Here is a 23,448-nt window from a genome sequence, read left to right on the forward strand (position 1 = left end):
AACAAATTGAACGGAAGCAGAAGATTTCCTGATCCGAACAAAATATTGGATTCGAAATATTGAAAAAGAATGTGTTCGTGCACCGAAAGCCATTGCATGCACCTAGTAAGGCTATCTCCAGCAGCTAACTTAAATTTTCATCCTCAAAAATACTATTACAGCATCCCTTATCACTATTACAGCATTCCTTATTTTTTCATCTCCAGCAGCTACTTTATTTTCTACCTTTTACTTCTCTTTTTCTCTCTCCGGACCCGCTGCCAGCCTCTGTAAACAGTACAGCTACAGTAACAGACATTGGTTTCTTCCACGGGCCCACCGTCAGTCTCTATGAGCAGCGTGCTACAGTACTGCTACGGTGCGCTACAGTGTTGCGGGTGGTACAGTAACTCCGCAAATTTGTAGATCCGATCTCTCTCTCCACAGTACTGTAGCAACACTGTAGCATACCGTGGCGCCGGATACCATTCTGCTGGAGTTACTACAGTACGTGAACAGTACCCCGCAAAATCACTGTAGTGCCCGAATCTGCAAAAATGCCTCCTCTACTGGAGATGGCCTAAGGATTGTACTTTTTCCATCGGCGGCATCGGACAAAATCAGAGGAAGCACCAACGAGAGCCATATAGCTAGAGAAACAGCTAAATGAACGTGTGGCACTGAAAATGGCTTGTTAAATTACAACCTCGCTAAATTACAGGTTGAGCTAGAGAAACAGCAACTGCATCATAAATTGTGCTTCTTAGCCTCACAGGCATATACCATCCAAACAACTCCTTTTTTTCTTGTCAAAAAGATATGTATACTGTATTTACACTTCTAAATTTCTTGATCTGTCAATCAAATCCATGGCCTACTGCTGTAGCCATCTGAAGATTCAGAGCAAACGCACTGGTTGCCCGTGCAAAATGCAGAGCTGGAACCGAGCCACCGGAGAAACCCTTCTTTGGCTTCTTGCTCCGCCGGCCGATCCGGGAGTCAACCACGCGCGGACGTGCCGAATGCCGCTTCCTCTTCGCCGTCGACGTCGAGCCACCCATCGTTGCGCGCGCGCGCGCGGTTCAGGCCGGCTCCCGCGGGCGCGCCGCCCAGAGCGAGCTGAGCGCGCGCAGCCGCTGGCAGTAGTCCCCGAGCGCGAGCAGCCCCCGCGCCGCCTGCCGCGCCGTCAGGATCTTGTGCATATTCCGCAGCGTCTCCTGCCGCAGAAGGTCCGCCTACACCAAGAACGTAGATGCGCAGCTCGCGGGTCATGACAAGAACAGGTAGACCATGCAAAGAATCAATTTTCTCGTCGATCGGCAAGGGAATCACCTGTTCCACGAAGCCGGCGAGGCCGTCGAGCTTGCCCAGCGCGCTCGCCATCTGCTGCGCCGCGTAGCCGCCGCCAGCAGCATCACGGGAATCGACAGTCATCAGGGCCTCCACGAGCGTCTGCTGCAGCATGTCCATGCCCTGCGACAGCGCGTCCTCCAGCTGCCGCGCCGTCTGCTGCAGCGCGCGCACCTCCGACGCCTGCTGCTCAGCCAGGGGCTCCAGCTGCGGCGCCAGGATCTTGAGGAGCTCGGAGGGCCGGAAGCCGCCGATCCAGAGGAAGAAGCGCTCGGCGGGGGTCCTCCACACGCCGGACAGCACGAAGAAGGCGTCGGACCTGGCGGCCATGGACTTGGCCCGGAACAGCGCGTCGTAGTGCGCGAGCCCGGCGTCCACGAGGATGCGCAGCTGGATCTCCGGCGCGTGTGCCTGGAGCGCCGTCCTCAGCTCGGCGGCCTGCTTGCTCTGCTCCTCCACCCAGTGCGCGTACTCCATCTCAAACGCAGCGACACCTGGATCAACAGGTGCTGCTAGTCCAGTGGCGTACACGCCCTGCAGATCAGCAATGGCAGCTGAAATTAGCGATGAACCTGCTCACCAACAAATCAACTGGCGATCGATGTCCTCTCCTGAATTATTCCTACTTCTTGGCTTCTTGCTCTACCTGCTGCCGCCTGACCCCGGTGAGCTCCTGCTCCAGCTGCGCCAGCTTCATCTGGCTCGTCTCAAGATTCTGGATGTAGGCCTGCATACCAATCGATCAAAGCAAACGGCAATCAATCATCAACGGTGAGATGGTTTGATTCTTGCGTGATCATCACGGTGAGAACTAAAAAAAGCAACCAAGATTGGTTGGATTGGCATGAGTTGTCGCTCACCTTCTTCCGTAGCCGGCTCTTCCGAGCCGCCTCTCTGTTCTGCACGAGCCTTCTCTGAGCCTACGCAAAGTCAAGTCCTGGCAAATTAGTGAGGAATTCTTCTGCCAAGAACTCAGCTGGGTTAATCTGGGGGTTCTCTCTTTCTCACCTTCTCTCTGGGCCTGGCGTCGTCGTGGCCGAAGCTATCCGACGACGGCGCCGCTTCTTCCACCGGGGCGTCATCCTGTGCCTGCAACCAAAGCCAGTGAAGGCATGAGCACGCAGTCGACGAGGAAATCGTGCTGCAAGATGGCCAAGAAGCGCGTGCGTGACGAACGAGCTGCAAGTTGGCTTACCCAGCTGCCCAACTTGACCTCTGTTTCGATGGCGTCCATCGCCGTCGCCGCTCCGGTGACCGTGGCGGCGGCCGTGGCCTGGGCGTTGATGGCTTCGGGCCGGAACGGCTCGCCCCACGCCCCGGCGGCGACCAGCTGCCGGCGCGGCTCGTAGATCCCCATCGGCGCGCCGACGGACGCCGAGGTCATGTACCGGCCGGGAGCGCCGCTAGTCGCCAGCGGCTGGAAGCGACTGCAGCAGCAGCAGCAACAGCAGTCAGCTCCCGCCGCACTTCTCCACAGCAATTAAGTGCGAGGGGGTCGCAGGAGGAAGACTCCACGGACGAATATGGTTCGGCAAGAAACCGGAAGGGCTTTGGTTGTCGAGCTGGCCTCCAGTGGCATGGAGGAGGGCGTCGCTCAGCTCAGGAGCTGGGGTGAATAGGCGTGTGGCGTTGTCATCGTCTCTCTCTCTCTCTCATGATTGATGGAAGTAGTCGTACGTGTGTGATTCCTTGTTGCGTGCTGGCTCGGGCTACGGCGGGCGGGGTCCTTTCCGTTGTTGGCTACTTGGCCGCCGTTCCACACGACAAACCCCGGGCGCAGAAGCAGTCTGAGAGCAGTAGACGAAGAAGAATTATATTAGTTAAAAAATATATTTGATTGGTTGTATTTATCTATATAGTTTGAGTTGAGTTTTTATTTAGTTGATTGAATTTGAAGTTGTATGATGAGATATAAAAGTTAAGATTAATTGGTTACTCGTACGAAGATGATTTTATAACATTGATAAGTGAATCAAGCTACGCAGTGTTCACTTTTGAGCTAGAATGAGAATGTATATTTACACCCGTTGAGCCATATTGTAACAGTGAACATAGGCAACTAATTGGGCTTTTTTTCAGTATTCTACGTATCCGTTGCGTTGAGTCAGGATTCAAAAGATCTAGATAACTAAACACGCAATTGATCTCTCTCCTAAAATTTCATGGATTTGGAGGTATTGAATCAGGTCTTCGGATTCAAACGCCATCAGCACCTCCAACTTAACTTTAGACAGTGCAATGTGAACACTGGATTTGACTTGTTTAAGTACGAGGGTTAGGTTCACCACTAACTTCCGAATCCGTCGCTGTTATCAACCACTCCTACATACGAACTGCTGCCAGAACCTATCGATGGAGAAAAACGACATCTGAAACGCACGAGCATCAAAGATTATGCTAAGACAATGGAAATAAACTTATGGCCAAGTATCATCAAAACGATTTGGTTACAAACAAGATTTCTTTACCGATAAATAAAAATTATCAAAGATCACCGATAAATATGATTTATCAAATCTACTAACAAAGTTAAAAAAATAAATTTAAACAAAATTTAAATAAAATACTGATAAACATATTAAATCTTTTCTATTTTGTCCTACTATATAGATTAATAAATCAGATATATTAGATATATCGGCCAAATTTTTTAATTGTTTCGAGTTTGATGCAATATTGGCATCAGCCTCAAGTTAGACAACACAAAATATCTCCCCAACAGCTCATAGGTCATCAGAGGCATTGAATAGCTTATCTCGTGTAGACTTTGGGTCACTTGGCGAGGAGCATGACAGCGACTACGCCGGATGGAATCGAAGAGCTGGGCAGCGTCACGCGTGACGTCAGTCCGCGTCAGCGCAGGGGCAGGGGCGACGGTTGGACCGGACACGGCCGATTTGCTGCCACTCCTATGCCGTTTCTGTTTCAGCTCCGTGAAAATGCCCTCAAATCGCATGATTCTTCACCGGATTATAAAGAAGCAAAAGCTGGAACCTGGACGATGGGCACAAACGACCGGCCTCCAATTAACTTCTCCCACGAGTTAGGCCTCTCTTAATATTCCACCTTGACTTTTATCTTTGATATTAGTTAGGTGTTTATCTAAACAACGATATAATGTGACAATCAATTTAAAGAGGAGAGTAGAAGCTGATTTCGTATGGAAGATACTAACTCTTTGATCGAACCTAAATAACTACGAGACAATTAATTGCCTTAGAAGATTTAGAAACTAGAAACATACATATATTACATTGAAAGCTTATTTCTTAATATTAATATTTTACTCTCTGCTCTTAGATATATGCTAAGACATAAGGCACCGAATCGTCACCGTAAAATTAGTCTGCATATGTTGTGATACGTGCCACTATGTTAAATTTGAAATTAACATGAAAGCGGTCGAGCAAGAGACTCGACTTTTTTTTTCTAAGAAACGTTACGGTAGGCGCTAGGCCGACCTGAACAAAACCCAAACTCTTAAACTATTTTTCCGTGTAATTAGAACATTTTCCGCTTCAAGGACAAATTGGATGGTGTGCATGTATCGTCCAATCCTAGAACATATGTCGCTCTTTTCCACGAAAAGGTATGGAGCCTAATAATTATCGTAGAAGTGGAGAGGAGAAAAGAGGAAAAATTTCATTGGTGATTTTAGGTTAGTTGGCGATGATGCATCGGCCACAACTTTGCGATGCAGTGCATCAGCAATTGAGACCTTTTTGTGTTGGAATCGTCACTTGAGCGGCCATGCAGCCGCATGGAATCTCACTAGTTGGTTGGGACCCCAGGAGGCCAGGACGCAAGAAACGCAGGAATCAGGATCCCTCTAGCTCTCCTGCACTAGTATTATGGTCAAATAATTAAGGTTTCCCATCCAGTTTAGTAGAATATTATTCGACTCTCTCTCATCTTGCCCATGGGATCGTATCGTCTCCTTGAATTTTTAACCTTAGGTGCCATGTGTATTTGGGGGCATCTTGTTCGTTTAATGTCTATGCACCCTCATGATGGAGATTCCAAAGGCACAGAAGCATATATAGCCCCAACCTTTTGGGGGTGGTGCACTAGTCCACTTGATAGGCTAAAGAACTAGCTAGTGACACGAGCTTAGATTCCATAATTTAGTGTATTGTACATGTCATTGCATGAGTGAGGTTCCACTTTGTTTGCCATATCTTAGGTTATATAGGGTCGCCTCTATTTTTTATATATATTTGGTTCCATTTCTGTGACATCCATCATATAGTTCAATAGAGCAGGGGTGTCTAGGAAATAGGAATGATCACCAGAGTTTGTGGATGTTGAAATGGTCTTCAACATATCCAGGGTAAAGCTTCATTTCATGCTTCACTTGAATGACCTAAATCTATCATTTTTTTAGAAAAAACAATAGGTAAGATAAGAAACTGGAAAATTTGAAATAAAAATAGTTAGGGTGCTGGCTTCATAATAAACTTTGAACGTTCATCTGGATTATGGAATAATATTTTTGAGGAACTAAGTGGATATATGTCTTGGTTTACTTATGATAAGTTATTGATAAAGTTTAAGTTAAGTTGAGTTTGATTTGCATGAGTTTGTCTATATATTATAATGCATGGTTATGATTATGACTAATCAGAGTTGGAAAGAAATGTGGGTTGGAGTTTTTGTCTCTGAGCTAGGAAAATTACAAGCACCGGATGGTCCGACGCTTAGGAAGAAGACTACACCGGATGGTTCGGTGTTTAGAAGAAATTCACACCGAAGGATTTTGACTCAGAAGAGAAAATCGAAGACTTCACCGAATGGTCTGGTGTTAGGGAGGTGTGCACATCGGAGCATTTTCTAGGAAATATGTTTTTTGGAGCCAGAATGAAGTTAAACATCGGATGGTTCAGTGATGGGCAGTTGTGCACACTGGCGGAGCATTCTCTAGTTTTCGTCGGCTCGGTGGAGAAAGAGCTTATGCACGCGTCGGATGGTCCGGTGTGTACACCGGAGGCTTCACCAGAGCTTTTTTTCAGGAGATTTTCTCTCGACTTAGTGAAGAAAGGTTTTTCACACACCGGATGGTCTGGTGCTCAGAAAGAATGTATACCGGATCATTCGGTGTTCACAATTTTTCTGTAATGAGCTTTCAACTGAGAATTTTGACTATGACTAATTGGAGATGGAGTTGGGGAAACTTTTGTGCTTGTCTTGTCATGTGTAGATGACGTATGCAACTTGAGGGTTCACGGCAGGATAATCGGAGCTAAGCAGAGTGCTTAGTTGCAGACAATCAAGGAGATCGGGTGGAGTCAAGGGTGATCCTAGCTATATACGTGGAGATCAAGCAAAGCGTGAGAAAGTGGATGAAGACGGTGTGTTGACAAAGTCAAGCGAAAGGGATGCTGGTGTAAGTGACAAGGCACCCCGAGGGATCGGGAGTGAGAGAGAATTATCGGCGGTCGAGATCGCAAGACAAAGTACACGCGTCGACATTGGGTGGCTTGCTTAAGGTATAAGCAAGTAGCGGTGAGTTATGCTTTGAGAAGCGTGCAAGGTGGTTTGCGGTTTGGCATCAAAACCTGGGAAGTTTGGAAGTGCACGTTGCATCATCGCGAAGCTTGTGTCGAGACGAAGCTATATCATGAAGGCACCACGACTGTTCGATGGATGAAGAAAAAGTTGGATGAAAATATCCTCTGTAGTAGGTAGGAGTGTATTGGAAGATAGGGATATTTTGGATATCTATAAAACTTAAGGGCTAAGGAACATCTCTATGCCTATAAATAGAGGAGGAGGGTTGTGTGAGTTCCGAGAGCCAGCCATTTGAGAGCCTTTGGGAGAGAACTCTAGAGTTTTAAGCAGAGAAAGAGGTGTGCTTAGCCTATGTGTTAGGTGAGAGCTTTGTGAGAAAAATAGTTTATAATCCGCCAAAATTAAGATGTTCCTCTACAAGTAATAAAGATATTGTTTACTCTTATGCTTGTGTTCATCCCCTTCTAGATCCCTCTCTTGGCTCCCTTGTAAGTTATTTAGTTTTTGTTGAGATTTTTATTTTTATTGAAGAATTGAAATTTTCCACCATATTGGAGTTGTTCTTCTTGTTGCTAGAGATATAAGAATCACATATGAGTTGGTCTTAAACTATACCTCACCTCTAAATCCATCAACTTAGAGATTTCCTTCACCCGGTGCCTAGATCTTTAGATCTAAGTGCTTCTACATCTATTTGCGAGTTCTTGAGAGCTATGACACTTGGATTAATCTTATATGGAACTTAGAGTTTAGATCTATCCATTGGAGCTATGGTTTTTCATGGAGATGTTTGATGTGGGTTATGTCTCTCGGTTTTTAGCTTCCGCGATTTTGTTTTGAGGTGCGTTGGGTGAAAGATTGGGATAGACCATCCAATAAATTGATGAGGCTCATATTCACCCACCTCTAATCGTCTTTCTTAGTCCTTCAATTGGTATCAAAGCCGAGTTTGATCACTAATTGACCTTAACTGGCTTTGTTGTAGCAAATATGCCCTTTGGGAGATTGCAGCGACCATTTTAGGACATGTATATGATTTTGGTGATTAATGATAATATAGTCAATGGGACTAACATGTTCGTCAAGTATATGCCTTAGTAGGTCTCATAGATACAAGACATGAAGAAGTCACCGCAGTCGGGACAAAAATTGACTGAATTGGTGAAGTCCCAGGAATATTATTAACGTCGGATAGTCCGGCGCAAATGAGTTTGTACTCACCAAAGCTTTTCCCCCGGGTGTTTTGAACACGTTGGATGGTCTGACGATATGAAGATGGTGCACGTCGGAGCATTTACAGAGGAAGGAGATGAGGAAGCTACACGCCGGATGGTCTGACGCTCTGAAGATTGGCTACGCCAGAACATTTCCAGTGGAAGGAGAAAATGCACAATAGACTGGATGGTCTGATGCTATGAAGATTTGCTACGCTGGAGCACTTCCAATGGAAGGAGAAAATGCACAACATACCAGTTGGTCTGGCGATGAAGAGGTTGCTACGCTAGAGTGATTTTTTCAGAGAAGGTCTCAACGTCTAGTTTGGCGTGGTTGTACACGCCGAATGGTCTGGCGATGAAGATTTGCTACGACGGAGTATTTTGCACAGAGAGAAGTAGCGCGATTTGGCTCGAGTGTATGAACCGGATGGTCCAACATTAGAGTTGAAGGCAACACCAAAATATTCGGTGTTCAGAATGGTTTTGAGTGTGGTTTCAACGGCTAGTTTGTGGAGGATGTACACGCCGGATGGTCCGGTGAGTACAATCTATTTACATCGGATCATCCGGTGTATACAGAAAAGTTGAGCCGTTAGGGCAACGGCTAGTCCGCAGGGTTGAGACTATAAATATCCATCCACTCGATCATTTAAAGGTGTGGCAGTGTGCTAGAGTCTAGAGAAGCTTATATCTACTTGAGAAGACATCCAAGCCACCAAAGTGCTTAAAGTTATCATCTAAAGCAATCAATCACAAGATTAGAGAGTGATTAGTACTAATAGGTCTAGAGAGAGTTGTTGCTAGGTGTTGATGCCTAGAGAGTGGATCAAGGAGTGATCCTATATTGTACCAAGTGGTACGCTGACACCTTGGAGTCTTAGTGACTCGCCGACACTTTAGGCCTTGGTGGATCAAGTTTGTTAATCATCCAACTTGGTGTGGAGCGACAGCAAGAAGCTTGTACGGGGACGCGGAGACCCTTGCCTTAGTGGCTTAAGCTCTGAAGTGAAAATGACAATAAGTGACCAGAAGAGAGGCTTATGGTGAAACCTTTTCTTGGCGGCTCAGTAGCTCATCTTGCTTAAGACCTTGCCTTGGTGGCTCAAGAGCTATGACCGAAAGAGTCTTGGTGACTGGGAGCATATCCATAGGGAGCTCTAATGTGGACTAAGGGTGGTGTTTATACCATCGATACTACGGGATAAAAATCACTTGTGTCGAGTTTACTTTCTCTACCTTATTTACGTTTTCGCATTTACATACTTGCAATTTACCTTTCTAGATAGGTTGTAATTCCTTTTGAATGGTACAGTAGACACACTAGATAAAGCTAGAACACATTTAGATAGAAATTGATATATGTTTATCTTTTGAAGTCTTTGGAGCTGAATTATTTTAAGTGTCCTAATTCACCCCCCCCTCTTAGGACGTCACTGATCCTTACAAGTGGTATAAAAGCTAGGGCTCACACTGACTTTACAATTGTTATTAGAAGCTCACATCTTTCACAAGGTTTTGCCAATTCAAGTGGCAGTTGAGCCGTAGTCTCATTTTTATCGCTTAGGCTTCATCGCCTAGTGAGTTGTGATATCCAAAGACGGGACGAATACCGGTAGTGCTCCACACTTTGACGGCATAAACTTCCCCCGTTGAAAATTTTTAATGACTTGTTTCTTGTAAGCCAAAGGTCTAAAGGTTTAGATGTTTAGAGAGTCACCGAGAAAGGGATGAGACAACGCCTCACAAACAAAGAGAGGCAATATGATGCTATAGCGAAGAGTATTCTTTTATCATTTCTATGCATAGATGCTTTCAATTGTGCATATATTCTCACCAATGCATATGATATTTGGACTAATCTCATTGAAATACATGAATGCACAAAGGATGTGCGCAATGAAAGATATCATGTGCTAGTCTTTAAGCTCAATAGTATCAAACAACTTGCTCATGAAAGTGCTAATGATATATACTTACATTTAAATATCCTTGTTAATGAGATCAATGAGCTAGGTTTGATGCCAATTGGAGACGATCAAGTGGTGAGAAAAATATTTTAAGATCTTCTTCCAAAGTACAAGTTGATAGTCTCCATCATCTACGATAACAACGACATCAATAAGATGACTCTAAGTCAAGTGCTCGGTAAGATCATCACCCATGAGATGACCATGAATATAGGGGTTGAAGCTCCTTCCTCATTCGACGCCAAGAGCTTCGCCCTCACAAGCAAGCAATGTCATTGCCCACATATGACGATGAAGATGAGGAGAAAAGAGCAAGAGTCAAGCTCAAGCGAAGATGATGGTGATGAAGATGAAGAGAGCAACGAAGAAGATGAGAAAAGCACCTCAAGTGACGAAGAGATGGATCCCAATGTCACCAAACTCATCTCACAAATGGAGAAAAATATCAAGAGGATCAATGCCAAGATTGATCATCTAATCTCTATGAAGAACTTAGTCAATACAATTGATCATATTAAGAAGGAGAAGAAGATCAAGATCAGGAAGAGGGAGGCAAAGGGAAGATGCAAAGCATTTGTAAGCTTAGAAAGATGGGTGAGTGAATATGAATATTCAAGCTGAAGTGATGAGAGCTTCACCACTCACTCCTCCAAGAGAAGTTTTTTCTCAAAGTTTTCATCATGCAAACTATCACGCAAGTTATCATCATACAAATGCCTTATGGCTAAAAATATTGAAAGCGATATAAGTGATGATGAATCCGATAAAGATTCTTCCTTCCAAAAAGAACCCCTTGATTTGATCAATGAGCAAAAAATGGTCTTATAGAAACAATCTAAAGAATTAAAGAAATTCAATGTCATTAATGAAATTCATGCTATCTTTGCGTTTAATTATAAACAATTATCGAGCAAATTCGAATTGCTAAACAAGGAAAATGAAGAGCTTAAGGCAAATTTTGAAGGCATTGAATCTCATCCTAAGGTCCTTTTGAAGCAATCTATCTCTCTTTTTAATTTAAATCCTAAGGTAGATGCTTCCACTTCTTGTGATGACTTAATTATTTATCTAACTCATCCATTTGCAATGAGACTTGTATTGAGAATGTTAGTGTAGAACTATCTAATGAACTCATTGCACAAGAGAATGATGGGCTCAAGTAAGAAGTGGAGAAGCTCAAGAAGAACTTGACAAGATTAAAAGACAAGAGTCATGTTCAACCTCCTCAAGATAATCATGTTATCATGATAAATAAGCTTGCGGAGGGGTCTACCGTGATATGCTTCAAGTGCTATCAAGAAGGTCATAAGTTTTTCCAATGCAAGCAAGTCAAGAAGGAGACTAAGGAGAAGAATAAGATGAGAAATCTCTCCAACAAGATCTCTAACTCTGCACCAAGTTTAACTACAAGATCAAGTCCAAGAGCAACCACTACAAGCTCAATAGAAGTGATTCAAGTAGGTCTCATCAACTAGGTATATTGTTACATATCCTAGAAATATTGTTAATGCCGGATGGTTCGGCGTAGATGAGTTTGTACTCGCCAGAGCTTTTTCCCTAGGTGTTTTGAACACACCGGATGGTCTGGTAATATGAAGATGGTGCATGACGGAGCATTTACAGAGGAAGGAGTTAAAGAAGCTACATGCTGGATGGTCCGACGCTCTGAAGTTTGGCTATGCCAAAGCATTTCCAGTGGAAGGAGAAAATGCACAACAAACCGAATGGTCCGACACTCTAAAGATTGCCTACACTACAGCATTTCCAATGAAAGGAGAAAATGCACAACAGACCGGTTGGTCCAGCGATGAAGAGGTTGCTATGCCGGAGTGATTTTTTCCAGAGAAGGTCTCAATAGCTAGTTTGGCGTGGTTGTACACGACGGATGGTCTGACGATGAAGATTGGCTACGACAGAGTATTTTGCATAGAGAGAAGTGGCGCAGTTTGGCTCGTGTACACGCCGGATGGTCCGGCGATAGAGTTGAAGGCAACGCAAAATATCCGGTGTTCAGAATGGTTTTAAGTGGGGTTCTAACGGCTAGTTTGTGGAGGATGTATACGTTGAATAGTACGGTGAGTACAATCTGTTTACACCGAATCATTCGGCGTATATAGAAAAGTTGATCCGTTGGGGCCACGGTTAGTCCGCAGGGTTGAGGCTATAAATACCCCTCCACTCGGTCATTTGTAGGTGTGGCAGTGTGCTGGAGTATAGAGAAGTCTATATACATTTGAGTAGACATCTAAGCCACCAAAGTGCTTAAAGTTATCATCTAAGGCAATTAAGCATAATATTAGAGAGTGATTAGTATTAGTAGGCCTAGAGAGAGTTGTTATTAGGTGTTGCTACCTAGAGAGTGGATCAAGGAGTGATCCTACATTGTACCAAGTGGTACGTCGGCACCTTGGGCCTTGGTGGCTCAAGCTTATTGACACTCCAACTTTGTGTGGAGCGATGGCAAGAAGCTTGTATAGGGACATAGAGGCCCTTGCCTTTGTGGCTTAAACTCCGAAGTGAAGATGACGACAAGTGATCAGAAGAGAGGCTTGTGGTGAGACATTGACTTGGTGGCTCAGTGGCTCATCTTGCTTGAGGTCTTGCCTTGGTGACTTCGTGGCTTAAGAGCCGTGATCGGAAGAGTTGGCAACCAGGAGCATATCCTTGATGGAGCTTCAACGTGTACTATGGGTGGCGTTTATGACATCGATACCACGGGATAAAAATCCCTTATATCGAGTTTGCTCTCTCTACCTTATTTACGTTTTCACATTTACATATTTGTAATTTACCTTCCTAGATAGGTTGCAATTCTATTTGGACGGTAGAGTAGACACACTAGATAAATATAGAGTACATTTAGATAGAAATTGATATATATATATATATATATATATATATATATATATATATATATATATATCTTTTGAGAGCCAAATAATTTTAAGTATCCTAATTCACCTTTCTCTTAGGACGTCACCGATCCTTACACTTTGTGATTCGTAGGCTACAATGGAGAGATATGGAAAGATTCTATTTTTTGAAGGTCGTGACTTTTCATACTAGAAGGAACACATGGAGGCTTATCTCTTAAACCAAGGACAGGCTAGATGAGAAATTGTTGACTCTAACTATGAAATTCCCATTACTCGTACTTGTTAGGCCTAGATTGAACAATATGAAGCTAAAAATATATTGTTCACCAGTCTGAGTCTCAATGAGTTTGATAAGGTTCAACACCTCCTTACTGCTAGAGAGATTTGAGCACTAACCAAATCAAGGCTAGGCATTAGAGCGCTTACAATAAAGAATATTAAATATTTGTGCAAGGTTCCAGAGAGTCTTTGGATGTTATGTTTGCAAGGTTTGACGGAATAGTTAGCAAACTTAGATCCACTGATGTCGGAGAGTGAACTCCTGTCGCAGGGATCCCGAGAGACCCCTCTTTAGAGATTCGGCCGGGGGGATGATCCTAGAAAAGCTTGTACGGGAAAAAAGCGGGAACGGAAGTAAATGCGCTGGCTTGCGGGTACACCGGGTTTTTGAACAGGTTCGGGCCGCGCGGGGGCGTAACACCCTACTCCTGTATGAGTGTTATATCTATCCTTGAAGGGGATCCTTCAAGGATATATCTGGTTCTCCAAGGAGAGCTGTTTACAAAGAGCTGGAGGCTCTTATGTTCTAGCTAGCTGGTCTCTTGATCGTCTTGCGATCGGGGGCTGTTGTTTTCTTGTTCTTCGACTGACTCTCTTCTTCTCCTTTTTCCTTCTCTTTTCGGTGTCCTCCATCCTTTCCTTTTATAGATGCGCCGACCTCGACATATCCTGAATGGGAAAGAGGGGACGCGAATGCCCAGGTGCCACGGAGAAAGGCGTAATCATTTCATTTTGGCGAAGTGACAGGGGCGGTGGAGGAAGGCGGCGTGCATTCGACCACCAGCCGCTGCGGAAGCTTCGGGGTGCTCTGAAAAGGGCCCACCGGACAGCCTCAGAGGTGCCCGGTGCGCCCACCCTGTCTTGTTCTCCTGCCAGGGCAGGGTGGCAGGCCGAGCGCTTCGATTCTGGCGACGTTATCCCGAGGCGCGCAGGCGAAAACGGGACGGGACCCATGCATTTAATGGACCCACGCCCCCCTGCCATTGCATGGCAGGGTCTGACACTGGGGCGTGGGCAGCCGAGAATGTCAGGATGTCAGAATGTCAGGCCACGCGCGCCTATTAAATGCGGCATCGGGCCCTTGACTGGATGACACCCTGACGACGGGGCCCTTCGAGTCTTTGAACGAGCTTGCGCGAACCTTCGGGGGACCGAGTCCTCGGGGGCTGCCACGTGCAGCCCCGAGCACTCTCTCCCGAGCACTTCAGCGGGACCTTCGGGGCACCGAGTCCTCGGGGGCTGCCACGTGCAGCCCCGAGCACTCTCTCCCGAGCACTTCAGCGGGACCTTCGGGGCACCGAGTCCTCGGGGGCTGCCACGTGCAGCCCCGAGCACTCTCTCCCGAGCACTTCAGCGGGACCTTCGGGGCACCGAGTCCTCGGGGGCTGCCACGTGCAGCCCCGAGCACTCTCTCCCGAGCACTTCAGCGGGACCTTCGGGGCACCGAGTCCTCGGGGGCTGCCACGTGCAGCCCCGAGCACTCTCTCCCGAGCACTTCAGCGGGACCTTCGGGGCACCGAGTCCTCGGGGGCTGCCACGTGCAGCCCCGAGCACTCTCTCCCGAGCACTCTGTTTCTACCTATCTTGCAGGGTGGTGATATGTGGTGGACGGCCGGTCTGGCCTCGGGACTTAGGGACCCCTGGTTCTAAATACACCGACAGTAGCCCCCGGGCCCGCTGGCAGTCGATGGGACGGAGACTGCGAATGGGCCCTTCGTCGCGACCGAGGCCAAGGCTGGCCGGATGCCATGTGGCAAGCTTTCGAGAGGTGGCCCCTGCGGATTTTAGACCTCAAGTATGCCCCAACGGGAAAATGAGTGGTCGCGTGTCCATACAACTTCCGAGGGGCACGATAATCATACGGGCGGCCCGCGCGGTCGCCGCGCAGATCGAGGAAAATACGCCTGGCAACCGCTGACATCGCGCGATCGGCGGGAGATTCGCCTGACAGTTGCGTCGACCGAGGCGACGCTTCGCCGAGCGAATCGTCCGGGGCGGCAGTTTTTGAATTTTGAGATATAAAAGGGGGAATGGATCGGTCCGTTCCCCTTTTTCACGCTCTCTCGCACCCGTGCTCCTGCTTCCTTTGCGCTTCGAAGCCCCTAGGAAATTCCCAGGCGACCGGAGCGTTCTTCCTTCTCTCTCTCTTCACCACCAAAAAACGCCTTCCACTCCGCTGAGATGACGAGGGTTGGAGGAGGACGCCGGGATAGGACTCCGGACAGCATCTTGCCGGAATCACGCCTGAGGAATGAGGAGGCGGCGGATAAAATCAAGAAGCTGCTGGTGCCGGAAGGTCAGGAGGGTGCTGTGGTGGTGAGGCCGGCGACTCTGACGCCGACGACGACCGTTCCTGGACGAACCGTCCTCTTCACCTCCTTCGTGGCGGCGGGGCTAGTGCCGCCGTTCTCCGCCTTCTTCCTGCAAGTGCTGGAGACGTACGGCATCCAAATGGCGCACCTAAGCCCCAATTCCGTCGTGGCGTTGGCGGTCTTCGCACATCTCTGCGAAATGTTCGTGGGGGTGATGCCGTCGGCGACGCTGCTTCGCCACTTCTTCGTCCTTCGGCCGGTGGGGAAGAAGAGGGGGCACTCCACGGCGGACGTCGCGGGGTGCTGCAACCTTCGGCTCCGGGAAGGCCTGGGGGACCATTATATTCCCCAGGTGGTGCGCAGCAAGTGGGAGGAATGGCGACGGGACTGGTTCTTCGTCGACATCGACCCCCACGAGCGGCTCGAGTTGCCAGAGAAGGCGGCGGAACCTCGGCGATCGACGTGGGAGGCGCCGCCGCCAGAAGATGCGAGGCTAAAGCCGGTGCTGGAGCGCATCTTGGAGCTGCGCGAGTCCGGGCTGACCTCTGTTATGGTGGTCGTGGACTTCCTGCGTCGACGACTGGCGCCCTTGCGGGAGCGGGCCCGACCAAGCTGGTTCTATACCGGGCCGGAGGACATCACTAGGACCCAGATCGGCGCGAGTTGGGATCTGGGGCAGGCGGAGCTGCGAGGGATGACCCGAGTGATCACCGGGTCGGAGGACATGAGCCGGGCGGAGCTCCCGTGGCCGGAGATGGCGCTCTGCGCCCATCCCGACCGGGTGGCTATCATGAGGCGGCTGCCGGAGTTTGACGCCCAAGGGCCCGTGGACCGGCCAAGAAGCCGGAGTCCCGAGGCCTCTGAACTCCCCGGGCTGGAAGAACTCCTGGGTGAGGAGGTTGTTGGCAGCTCGGCGCAGGCTGGCGACGGGGCCGCCACAAGCAGTAGCCGCCGCGCCAGAGAAGAGGGCGCCCCTGAAGCTGCTGAAGAGTTGACGTCGGGAGACCGGGGAAAACGACCCCGGGCCTTGATCCTGCTGCCGGAGTCTCCGCCGTCGCCGACGGCAGCGGCGGCGTTTCCGGTGCTGGAGCCGCGCCTGGTGCGGATGGGGCCCGCGCCGACGCCTGCGACCTGCGCGGCGGAGACCGAGACTCGTGCGGCGGCACCCGAGGCCCGCGCAGTGGCCCAGCCGAGCCCTCAGCGGAAGAGGCGGCGGGAGGGGTCCGGACCGACGGCACCGGACCCGGACATTAGGCTCCCAGCGGCCAAATGGCGGTATCGGTGAGTCATTTTTCTTGCTTTTCCATGGGTCCTTTCGGCCCGAACTAAGTTTTGACAACTTTTACTTGTCTCCCGTAGGCCGGCCGCAGGCGTTGCGGCGACGGAGAGGGAGCAGGCGCCAAGGCCAGAGCCGAACCTGCCCGCTGCGCCAGCGGAGGTCAGTGTAGGAACGGCGGAGGCGCCAATCGACGTGGAGGCGCCAATCGACGTGGCGGCCATAGGGAGAGAGGCGGTGGCGGCGACTACCGGAAGGGCGCCGGCGGAGCCTACCCCGGGCGCGGAGAGCCCGGGGCGGAGAACGGTGGAGGCGGATGCCTCGCCGGGGCCGGTGGGCAAGGCGGCTGATGCGGGAACGCAGCTGCCGTCCGAGGCCTTGGCTCCGGAGGAGCCTACCCCGGGCAGGCAGAGCCCGGGGCGGATGGCGGCACAGGGCCCTGTGGAGAGCTCGGCCCCCCTGGAGGCATCCGGCGGAGAAGCCTGGGACCCACCGGCGCTCGCAGTGCCTGGCCGGCCTGCCGATCCCCTCTTGGCCGCCATTGAAGGCGTCCGAGCCGCAGTCGGGCAGTTGGGCGCGGCGGTGGAGGCCAAGGAGGGGGAGCTCGAGGCCGAGCACGCCCGCCTGGTACTGGAGAAGGCGCAGCTGGCGGGCGCCCGAGAGGAGGCCCGTGCGGCAGCCGCGCGGGAGCAGAAGCTCCTGGAGGACATCCGTGCGGAAGCCGCGCGGGAACGAGAAGGCCTGAGGACCGCGCGGGCAGAGGCCGCGCGGGAACGAGAAGACGCCGCCCGCCTGGCTGAGGCGTCGAGGCAGCAGGCTGCCGAGGCCCTTGCCAGGATGGGGCAGGCGCAGGTGAGGGAGGCGGCAGTCACGGCCCGGGAACGGCTTGCAGAGGAGCGGCAGGCCGAGCTGGCCCGCCGAGAGGGCGCGGTCGAGACGACGCGCGCCGACCTCCAGCGCTGGGAAGACGACCTCCAGAAGATCAGAGGAGAAGTCAAGCGCTGGGAAGAGGACGTCTCCATCCGGGAAGTGGATAACGAGCTATTAGCGTCTGATCTCGGAGCCCGGGAGGATTCGGTGGTCCAGCAGGAGGAGGTGCTGGCCCGACGGGAGAATGAGCTGAGTCGCCGGGAAGGCGAACTGAATCGCCGAGAGGGCGAACTGAGTCGCCGGGAAGGCGAAGCCGCTGCCGCGGCGGCCACCGCGGCTACCAGGGCGGAAGAAAATGCGAAACACGAGGCGGAACTGACCGCCCGTGAACAAGCCCTGTCCGAGGTGGTGGCTAAGGCGAAGCTGGATGCCGTCCCCGCCGCAGCTGGCGGTTCTTCCGGTCCGGCCGAGGACCAGGGACTCGAGGCACAGCTGCGGGCCGCCAGGGAGAAGCTCGAGGCAGCCTTTGTTTCGCGGGTCAACCTCGTGCAGATGCTGGAGGATATACTCCGGCGGATGCGACGGGCCATGGAGAAAGGTGGTCTTGGGCGGCTTGTCGGCGACACGAAGGGCGACGGCCCCGCACGACAAGTGTTGGAGCTGCAGCAGGTCTGCGAGCGCCTCGAGACCCTGCCCTGGGCAGTTCAGGAACTTGCCGCCCGGGAGGGACGTGGCTTGGCCCAAGCCGTGGCCGAGCATGTCCTGGCCTGCTACCGAAGCAGGGACCCGGACTTCCCATTGGAGCCGGCGCGGGAGGGAGTGGTCGAGGCTGAGGAGGAGGTCGCCCGAGCAGCGGTTAGGAGTACCGCCTCTGCGGTGGCGGCCGGCTTCAGGCGAGAGGTGCCGCCACCGCCAGCCCCCGGGGACGACTCAGAGGACTCAGCCGACGCCTCTGCCGCTGACTAGGCCTTCGGCGCCCTTTTTTCTTTTGTTGTAGATGCAGGAGTGAATATTAGGAGTGAACCCTTAGAAAAATGCTTTGTCTATGTCTTGTGAATATAATGGCAGCTTTTCCTTGGGCTCGCAACTCCAATTTCTCTGTATGCTTGATGTTTCCTCTGGCGCTCCGCCTGGAAGTCCCGAGGAGTACTCAGTCGGGCCGCTCCCGACCTTCCCATCCCCGAGAAATGAAGTTGTTCTGGTTGCTGGCGTTGGCGCAGCCAGCCTTCAAGCTCTCGCGAGTCCGTACTGCCTAGTTTAAGAAACAAAGACACAGACTCCCTTGCTCGGGAGATGGAACGGCCCTGCCCGGAACACGCCGTGCCCAGCGGACACCTTTTCACTTTGCGACCACTCAGCCGGTAGAAGGGAGACGCGTGTGAGCGAGAATGTGACCAAGAGTCCTCGCGGTCCGGTGGTGCCCGGGCTCAAAAAGGGCCGGACCGAGCACTGACAGCCTGCCCCCAAGGCCTGAGCTCCGGACTACTCGAGCAGCTCGAGTGATAGGATTACCCAGGGCACCTGAGGACCCGGTAGTGCTCGGGGTCCTTAAGAGCGGACCGAACACCACGACCACCACGAAGGGCTTCGGTCAGACGTTACCGCACGCACGGTACTCCTTTCTACGAGCCGCTCTGTCGTTCTGGAAAAAAGCCGACACGCGGCAGGGTTTTTGCGTGCCAAGAGACCACCTCACCGAGCAGATTAAAGCGCAAGAGCCCCCGAGAATGACTCGGGAACATAAATTTACTGAAAGCAGACTTGTCTGAACATAACCACTCACCGGACAGCCGTCGGCCTTCCGGCCAGCCGACCCAGAAGGGGTTGATTCCGAGCTCGGGGGCCCGGGGACTTGATCCTTTCAACGGAGCGCCCGAGCGCCCAGAGTCATACGAGGCTCCTAGGGTCGGGTGATCTCGACCACCCAAAGACCCTTGGGCCGACCAGAGACCGGGGCATTGAAGCCCTCGCGGCCGAACTGCTTGTGATTGCCGACCTGTGACTTAAGAGAGAGAATATAGAATTTCTTTGTCTGGTGCGCTCTGTTAGTGCGGTACTTGCCATAGACTGCTCTCGTTTTTTCGACCCGAGACCTCTCGAATACCCGAACCGGCAGACAAAGGCGGACAGAGGCATAACCTAGAGGTCCTATGGTTCGGTGGCGCCCGGGTATGACAGGCCAGACCGAGCACCGACAGCCCGCTCCGAGGGCCTGAGCTCCGGCCTACTCGAGCAGCTCGAGTGATGGGATTACTCAGAGCGCCCCGAAACTCGGTTAGTGCCCGGGAGCCCGTCACGACACCGAACACCACAGCCTACCATGTCGGACGTAAGTCAGCGGCGACTGCTCGCATGTATACCGATTGGGATTCTTTTGTCAACGGGAAAAAATGAGAGAGCGAACTTTTTCTCGCACAACCGAGCACCTCACCAGACAGATTAAACATAGGGAATCCAGAGATATAATTTGACATAGTGATTGCTTATTAAAATACTGAATGTACGATATTTACAAGGTTGCGTGACAGCAATTTACCACACGGGGCGAAGCCTCCAGACTGCTCGGGCGGGGAGAAGCCCCCGGCCTTATCAACCTGAACCGCGAGCTTGACCGTCTACGGGTAGAAGCGTCGAAGATGCTCGATGTTCCACGGATTCGGGAGTGGCTGCCCTTCCTCCGTAGTCAACCTGAAAGAACCTGCCCGGGGTAGGGTCTCGAGGTGATCCAGAGGCGGACCTAGCGGCCGGGGCCCCGACCATCTGCTGGGGGTCGGAGAGTACGCCGGCAGCGGCGGCGCTGATGGGCCCAGCGCCCTGATCCCCTTGGGCGGGAAAAAACCTCTTGGTCGTGGGGCGGCGTTCCGTTACTGGAAGTGGAGCCGGAACGCTGGAGACGGTGCCCACCGGCCATCTTTTCCTGTGGAGAAAAAAGGGAAACAAACAATCTAGGGATATTCCCCCCTACCTGGCGCGCCAGCTGTCGGAGAGTGAACTCCTGTCGCAGGGATCCCGAGAGACCCCTCTTTAGAGATTCGGCCGGGGGGATGATCCTAGAAAAGCTTGTACGGGAAAAAAGCGGGAACGGAAGTAAATGCGCTGGCTTGCGGGTACACCGGGTTTTTGAACAGGTTCGGGCCGCGCGGGGGCGTAACACCCTACTCCTGTATGAGTGTTATATCTATCCTTGAAGGGGATCCTTCAAGGATATATCTGGTTCTCCAAGGAGAGCTGTTTACAAAGAGCTGGAGGCTCTTATGTTCTAGCTAGCTGGTCTCTTGATCGTCTTGCGATCGGGGGCTGTTGTTTTCTTGTTCTTCGACTGACTCTCTTCTTCTCCTTTTTCCTTCTCTTTTCGGTGTCCTCCATCCTTTCCTTTTATAGATGCGCCGACCTCGACATATCCTGAATGGGAAAGAGGGGACGCGAATGCCCAGGTGCCACGGAGAAAGGCGTAATCATTTCATTTTGGCGAAGTGACAGGGGCGGTGGAGGAAGGCGGCGTGCATTCGACCACCAGCCGCTGCGGAAGCTTCGGGGTGCTCTGAAAAGGGCCCACCGGACAGCCTCAGAGGTGCCCGGTGCGCCCACCCTGTCTTGTTCTCCTGCCAGGGCAGGGTGGCAGGCCGAGCGCTTCGATTCTGGCGACGTTATCCCGAGGCGCGCAGGCGAAAACGGGACAGGACCCGTGCATTTAATGGACCCACGCCCCCCTGCCATTGCATGGCAGGGTCTGACACTGGGGCGTGGGCAGCCGAGAATGTCAGGATGTCAGAATGTCAGGCCACGCGCGCCTATTAAATGCGGCATCGGGCCCTTGACTGGATGACACCCTGACGACGGGGCCCTTCGAGTCTTTGAACGAGCTTGCGCGAACCTTCGGGGGACCGAGCGGGCTGCCACGTGCAGCCCCGAGCACTCTCTCCCGAGCACTCTGTTTCTACCTATCTTGCAGGGTGGTGATATGTGGTGGACGGCCGGTCTGGCCTCGGGACTTAGGGACCCCTGGTTCTAAATACACCGACAACTGAAGTTTTGCCTTATTCTGATCATGAGAGGGTGATCAAGCTTATCTATGTTCTTGACCATAATATTTGGAAAGTAAAGATCTGTAGTATTGAGGAGTCATCCAATTATGATACCTGACTTGTGATGAACTCTTTAGGAAGCTTAAGCCTATAGAAATAGACAAGCCGACTAAAATAGATCTAGGAAACTCCTTGTGTTGAGTATGACGTTGGTTTCAAGATCTAGTAGTAGTCAGGTAGAAGTTAGGGCCTGTTTGGCAGAGCTTCTTCTGATTCAAATTCTCTAAAAAAATTGATTCTCTGAGGAAGTGATTCTGTGGCTGAAAATGATTCTTAATGATTCTCTAGGATAAACTCTATGAATCAGGAGAATCAGCGTGGTCAGCTCCTCAGGAGAAGCTACTTTTTTCAGCTCCTCAGCTTCTAGTTCATTTCAGTGAATCAGGAGAAGTGATTCACTCAGGGAGCTAAAGCCAAATTCTGCCGTTTGGCAGAGCTCCTCCAGATTCAGCTCAGAAGCTGAATCTGGAGCTCTGCCAAACGGGCCCTTAGTTTTTCTTGTGCTGTAGCATAGTATAATTTTATCTGAAATAATACTTACACAGATCCTATAGCATAGTATATATATATCTACCATTTGTTCAGGGCAGACTATTTGCTTTAATCGTTCTACTCTGGCTTAGATTATTTGCAGTATTATTTTATGGTAGTATAGAATCTCATACAATCTTACTAGAGAGATGAGATTAAACAAAGGAAAAGGTGTGTATAATCCTTTCCCTTATTTCTGCATGACATAAGAGCAAATGGTTGTCGATACGTCAGTTGTGTCCAATTAACTGAACATGTGTGGACGTGTGATGATTCTTGAATATGGAAGAAGATATACTCTTATTATATTTTCTTGAGGAAAAGATATGCTCTTATAATATACATACAAGATATGCTCCAGAAAAGAGGTTTACGTGTTTGGTCATTCACCCTGAACGCTTCATTCTTTTTCTTCGAGAATAAACACATTCTGACAATACATAGCTTGTTAGGATCATGTGATACTAATCCTAGAATAACCAAGTTTTGCTTGATTGCTGCTAATTGCACAGGAAATAAATTTTCAAGGACACTCCTTACCTGTAATTGTGGTCTTGTGGACAGATTATTAAAACTCGTTTGTATTATGTAAGAAACTAAGATGAGGAATCCTGTACTTCTCTGAATGAAACTTCTGTATATATGTCCTAAAAAACCTATAGTTTAGTCAGTTACCCATGGTGTATGAGAATTCTCTACAAGGCAGAACATGCATGCTACAAAAAGAACATACTACTACATGCTGTATGCTATGAAAAAATGTGGTTTTATGTAAGTAAAATGGCGCATCTCTGTACAAGCGAGAAGCATCCCAGCCCCGTTCACTAAACTAGTAACTAAGATGCACAAAATGAATGTAATTAACATCTATAAACTGAATCAATTGAACAAGGTTAGAACTACTTAAGAGGTGAGTAGTACCTTCTTTTAAGGATGAGCTGATAAGGAGAGGCAGAGATCACCAGTCAAGCAGCAAGAAGTAGCTCCAGAAAGCTCCCCATGTATATCTATCTCTGTGCTAGCTCTGGCTTAAGCTCCAAAGGACACACAGCTTGCCCACATCAGACCATGAACGAGTCTATATAAGGAGGCACCCCATTTCCCTTAAAAAGAAAGACACAGCTTGCATGGCTGCTTTCACTAACAAATGCTATCATTGGGGATGGGTGGGCCCTCTTGTTAGCTTAGGATGCACTAA

At 50.2% G+C, this 23,448-nt stretch overlaps 1 protein-coding gene across 3 annotated transcripts; it reads right to left on the minus strand.

The window, feature by feature from the left end:
- Positions 1 to 642: 642 nt before the first annotated feature.
- LOC133899027 (transcription factor TGA7-like) lies at positions 643 to 23,298 on the minus strand. Of its 3 annotated transcripts, none has more exons than XM_062339919.1 (7): positions 23,172 to 23,298; positions 2,525 to 2,756; positions 2,338 to 2,418; positions 2,190 to 2,249; positions 1,976 to 2,056; positions 1,312 to 1,863; positions 643 to 1,214 (listed from the first exon to the last, which is right to left on the minus strand). In XM_062339919.1, exons 2-7 carry the CDS (start codon positions 2,711 to 2,713, stop codon positions 1,062 to 1,064), a joined length of 1,116 nt encoding a protein of 371 aa, XP_062195903.1. In that variant the 5' UTR covers positions 2,714 to 2,756; positions 23,172 to 23,298; the 3' UTR covers positions 643 to 1,061. The 3 variants fall into 3 exon arrangements, with proteins under 3 accessions (XP_062195903.1, XP_062195902.1, XP_062195901.1); XM_062339918.1 differs by lacking the exon at positions 23,172 to 23,298 and adding an exon at positions 2,849 to 3,136; XM_062339917.1 differs by lacking the exon at positions 23,172 to 23,298 and having other exon boundaries at positions 2,525 to 3,136.
- Between the last annotated feature and the right edge of the window lie 150 nt (positions 23,299 to 23,448).

The sequence above is a fragment of the Phragmites australis genome, chromosome 18, assembly GCF_958298935.1.
Source record: "Phragmites australis chromosome 18, lpPhrAust1.1, whole genome shotgun sequence".
Taxonomy (NCBI): Eukaryota; Viridiplantae; Streptophyta; class Magnoliopsida; order Poales; family Poaceae; genus Phragmites; species Phragmites australis.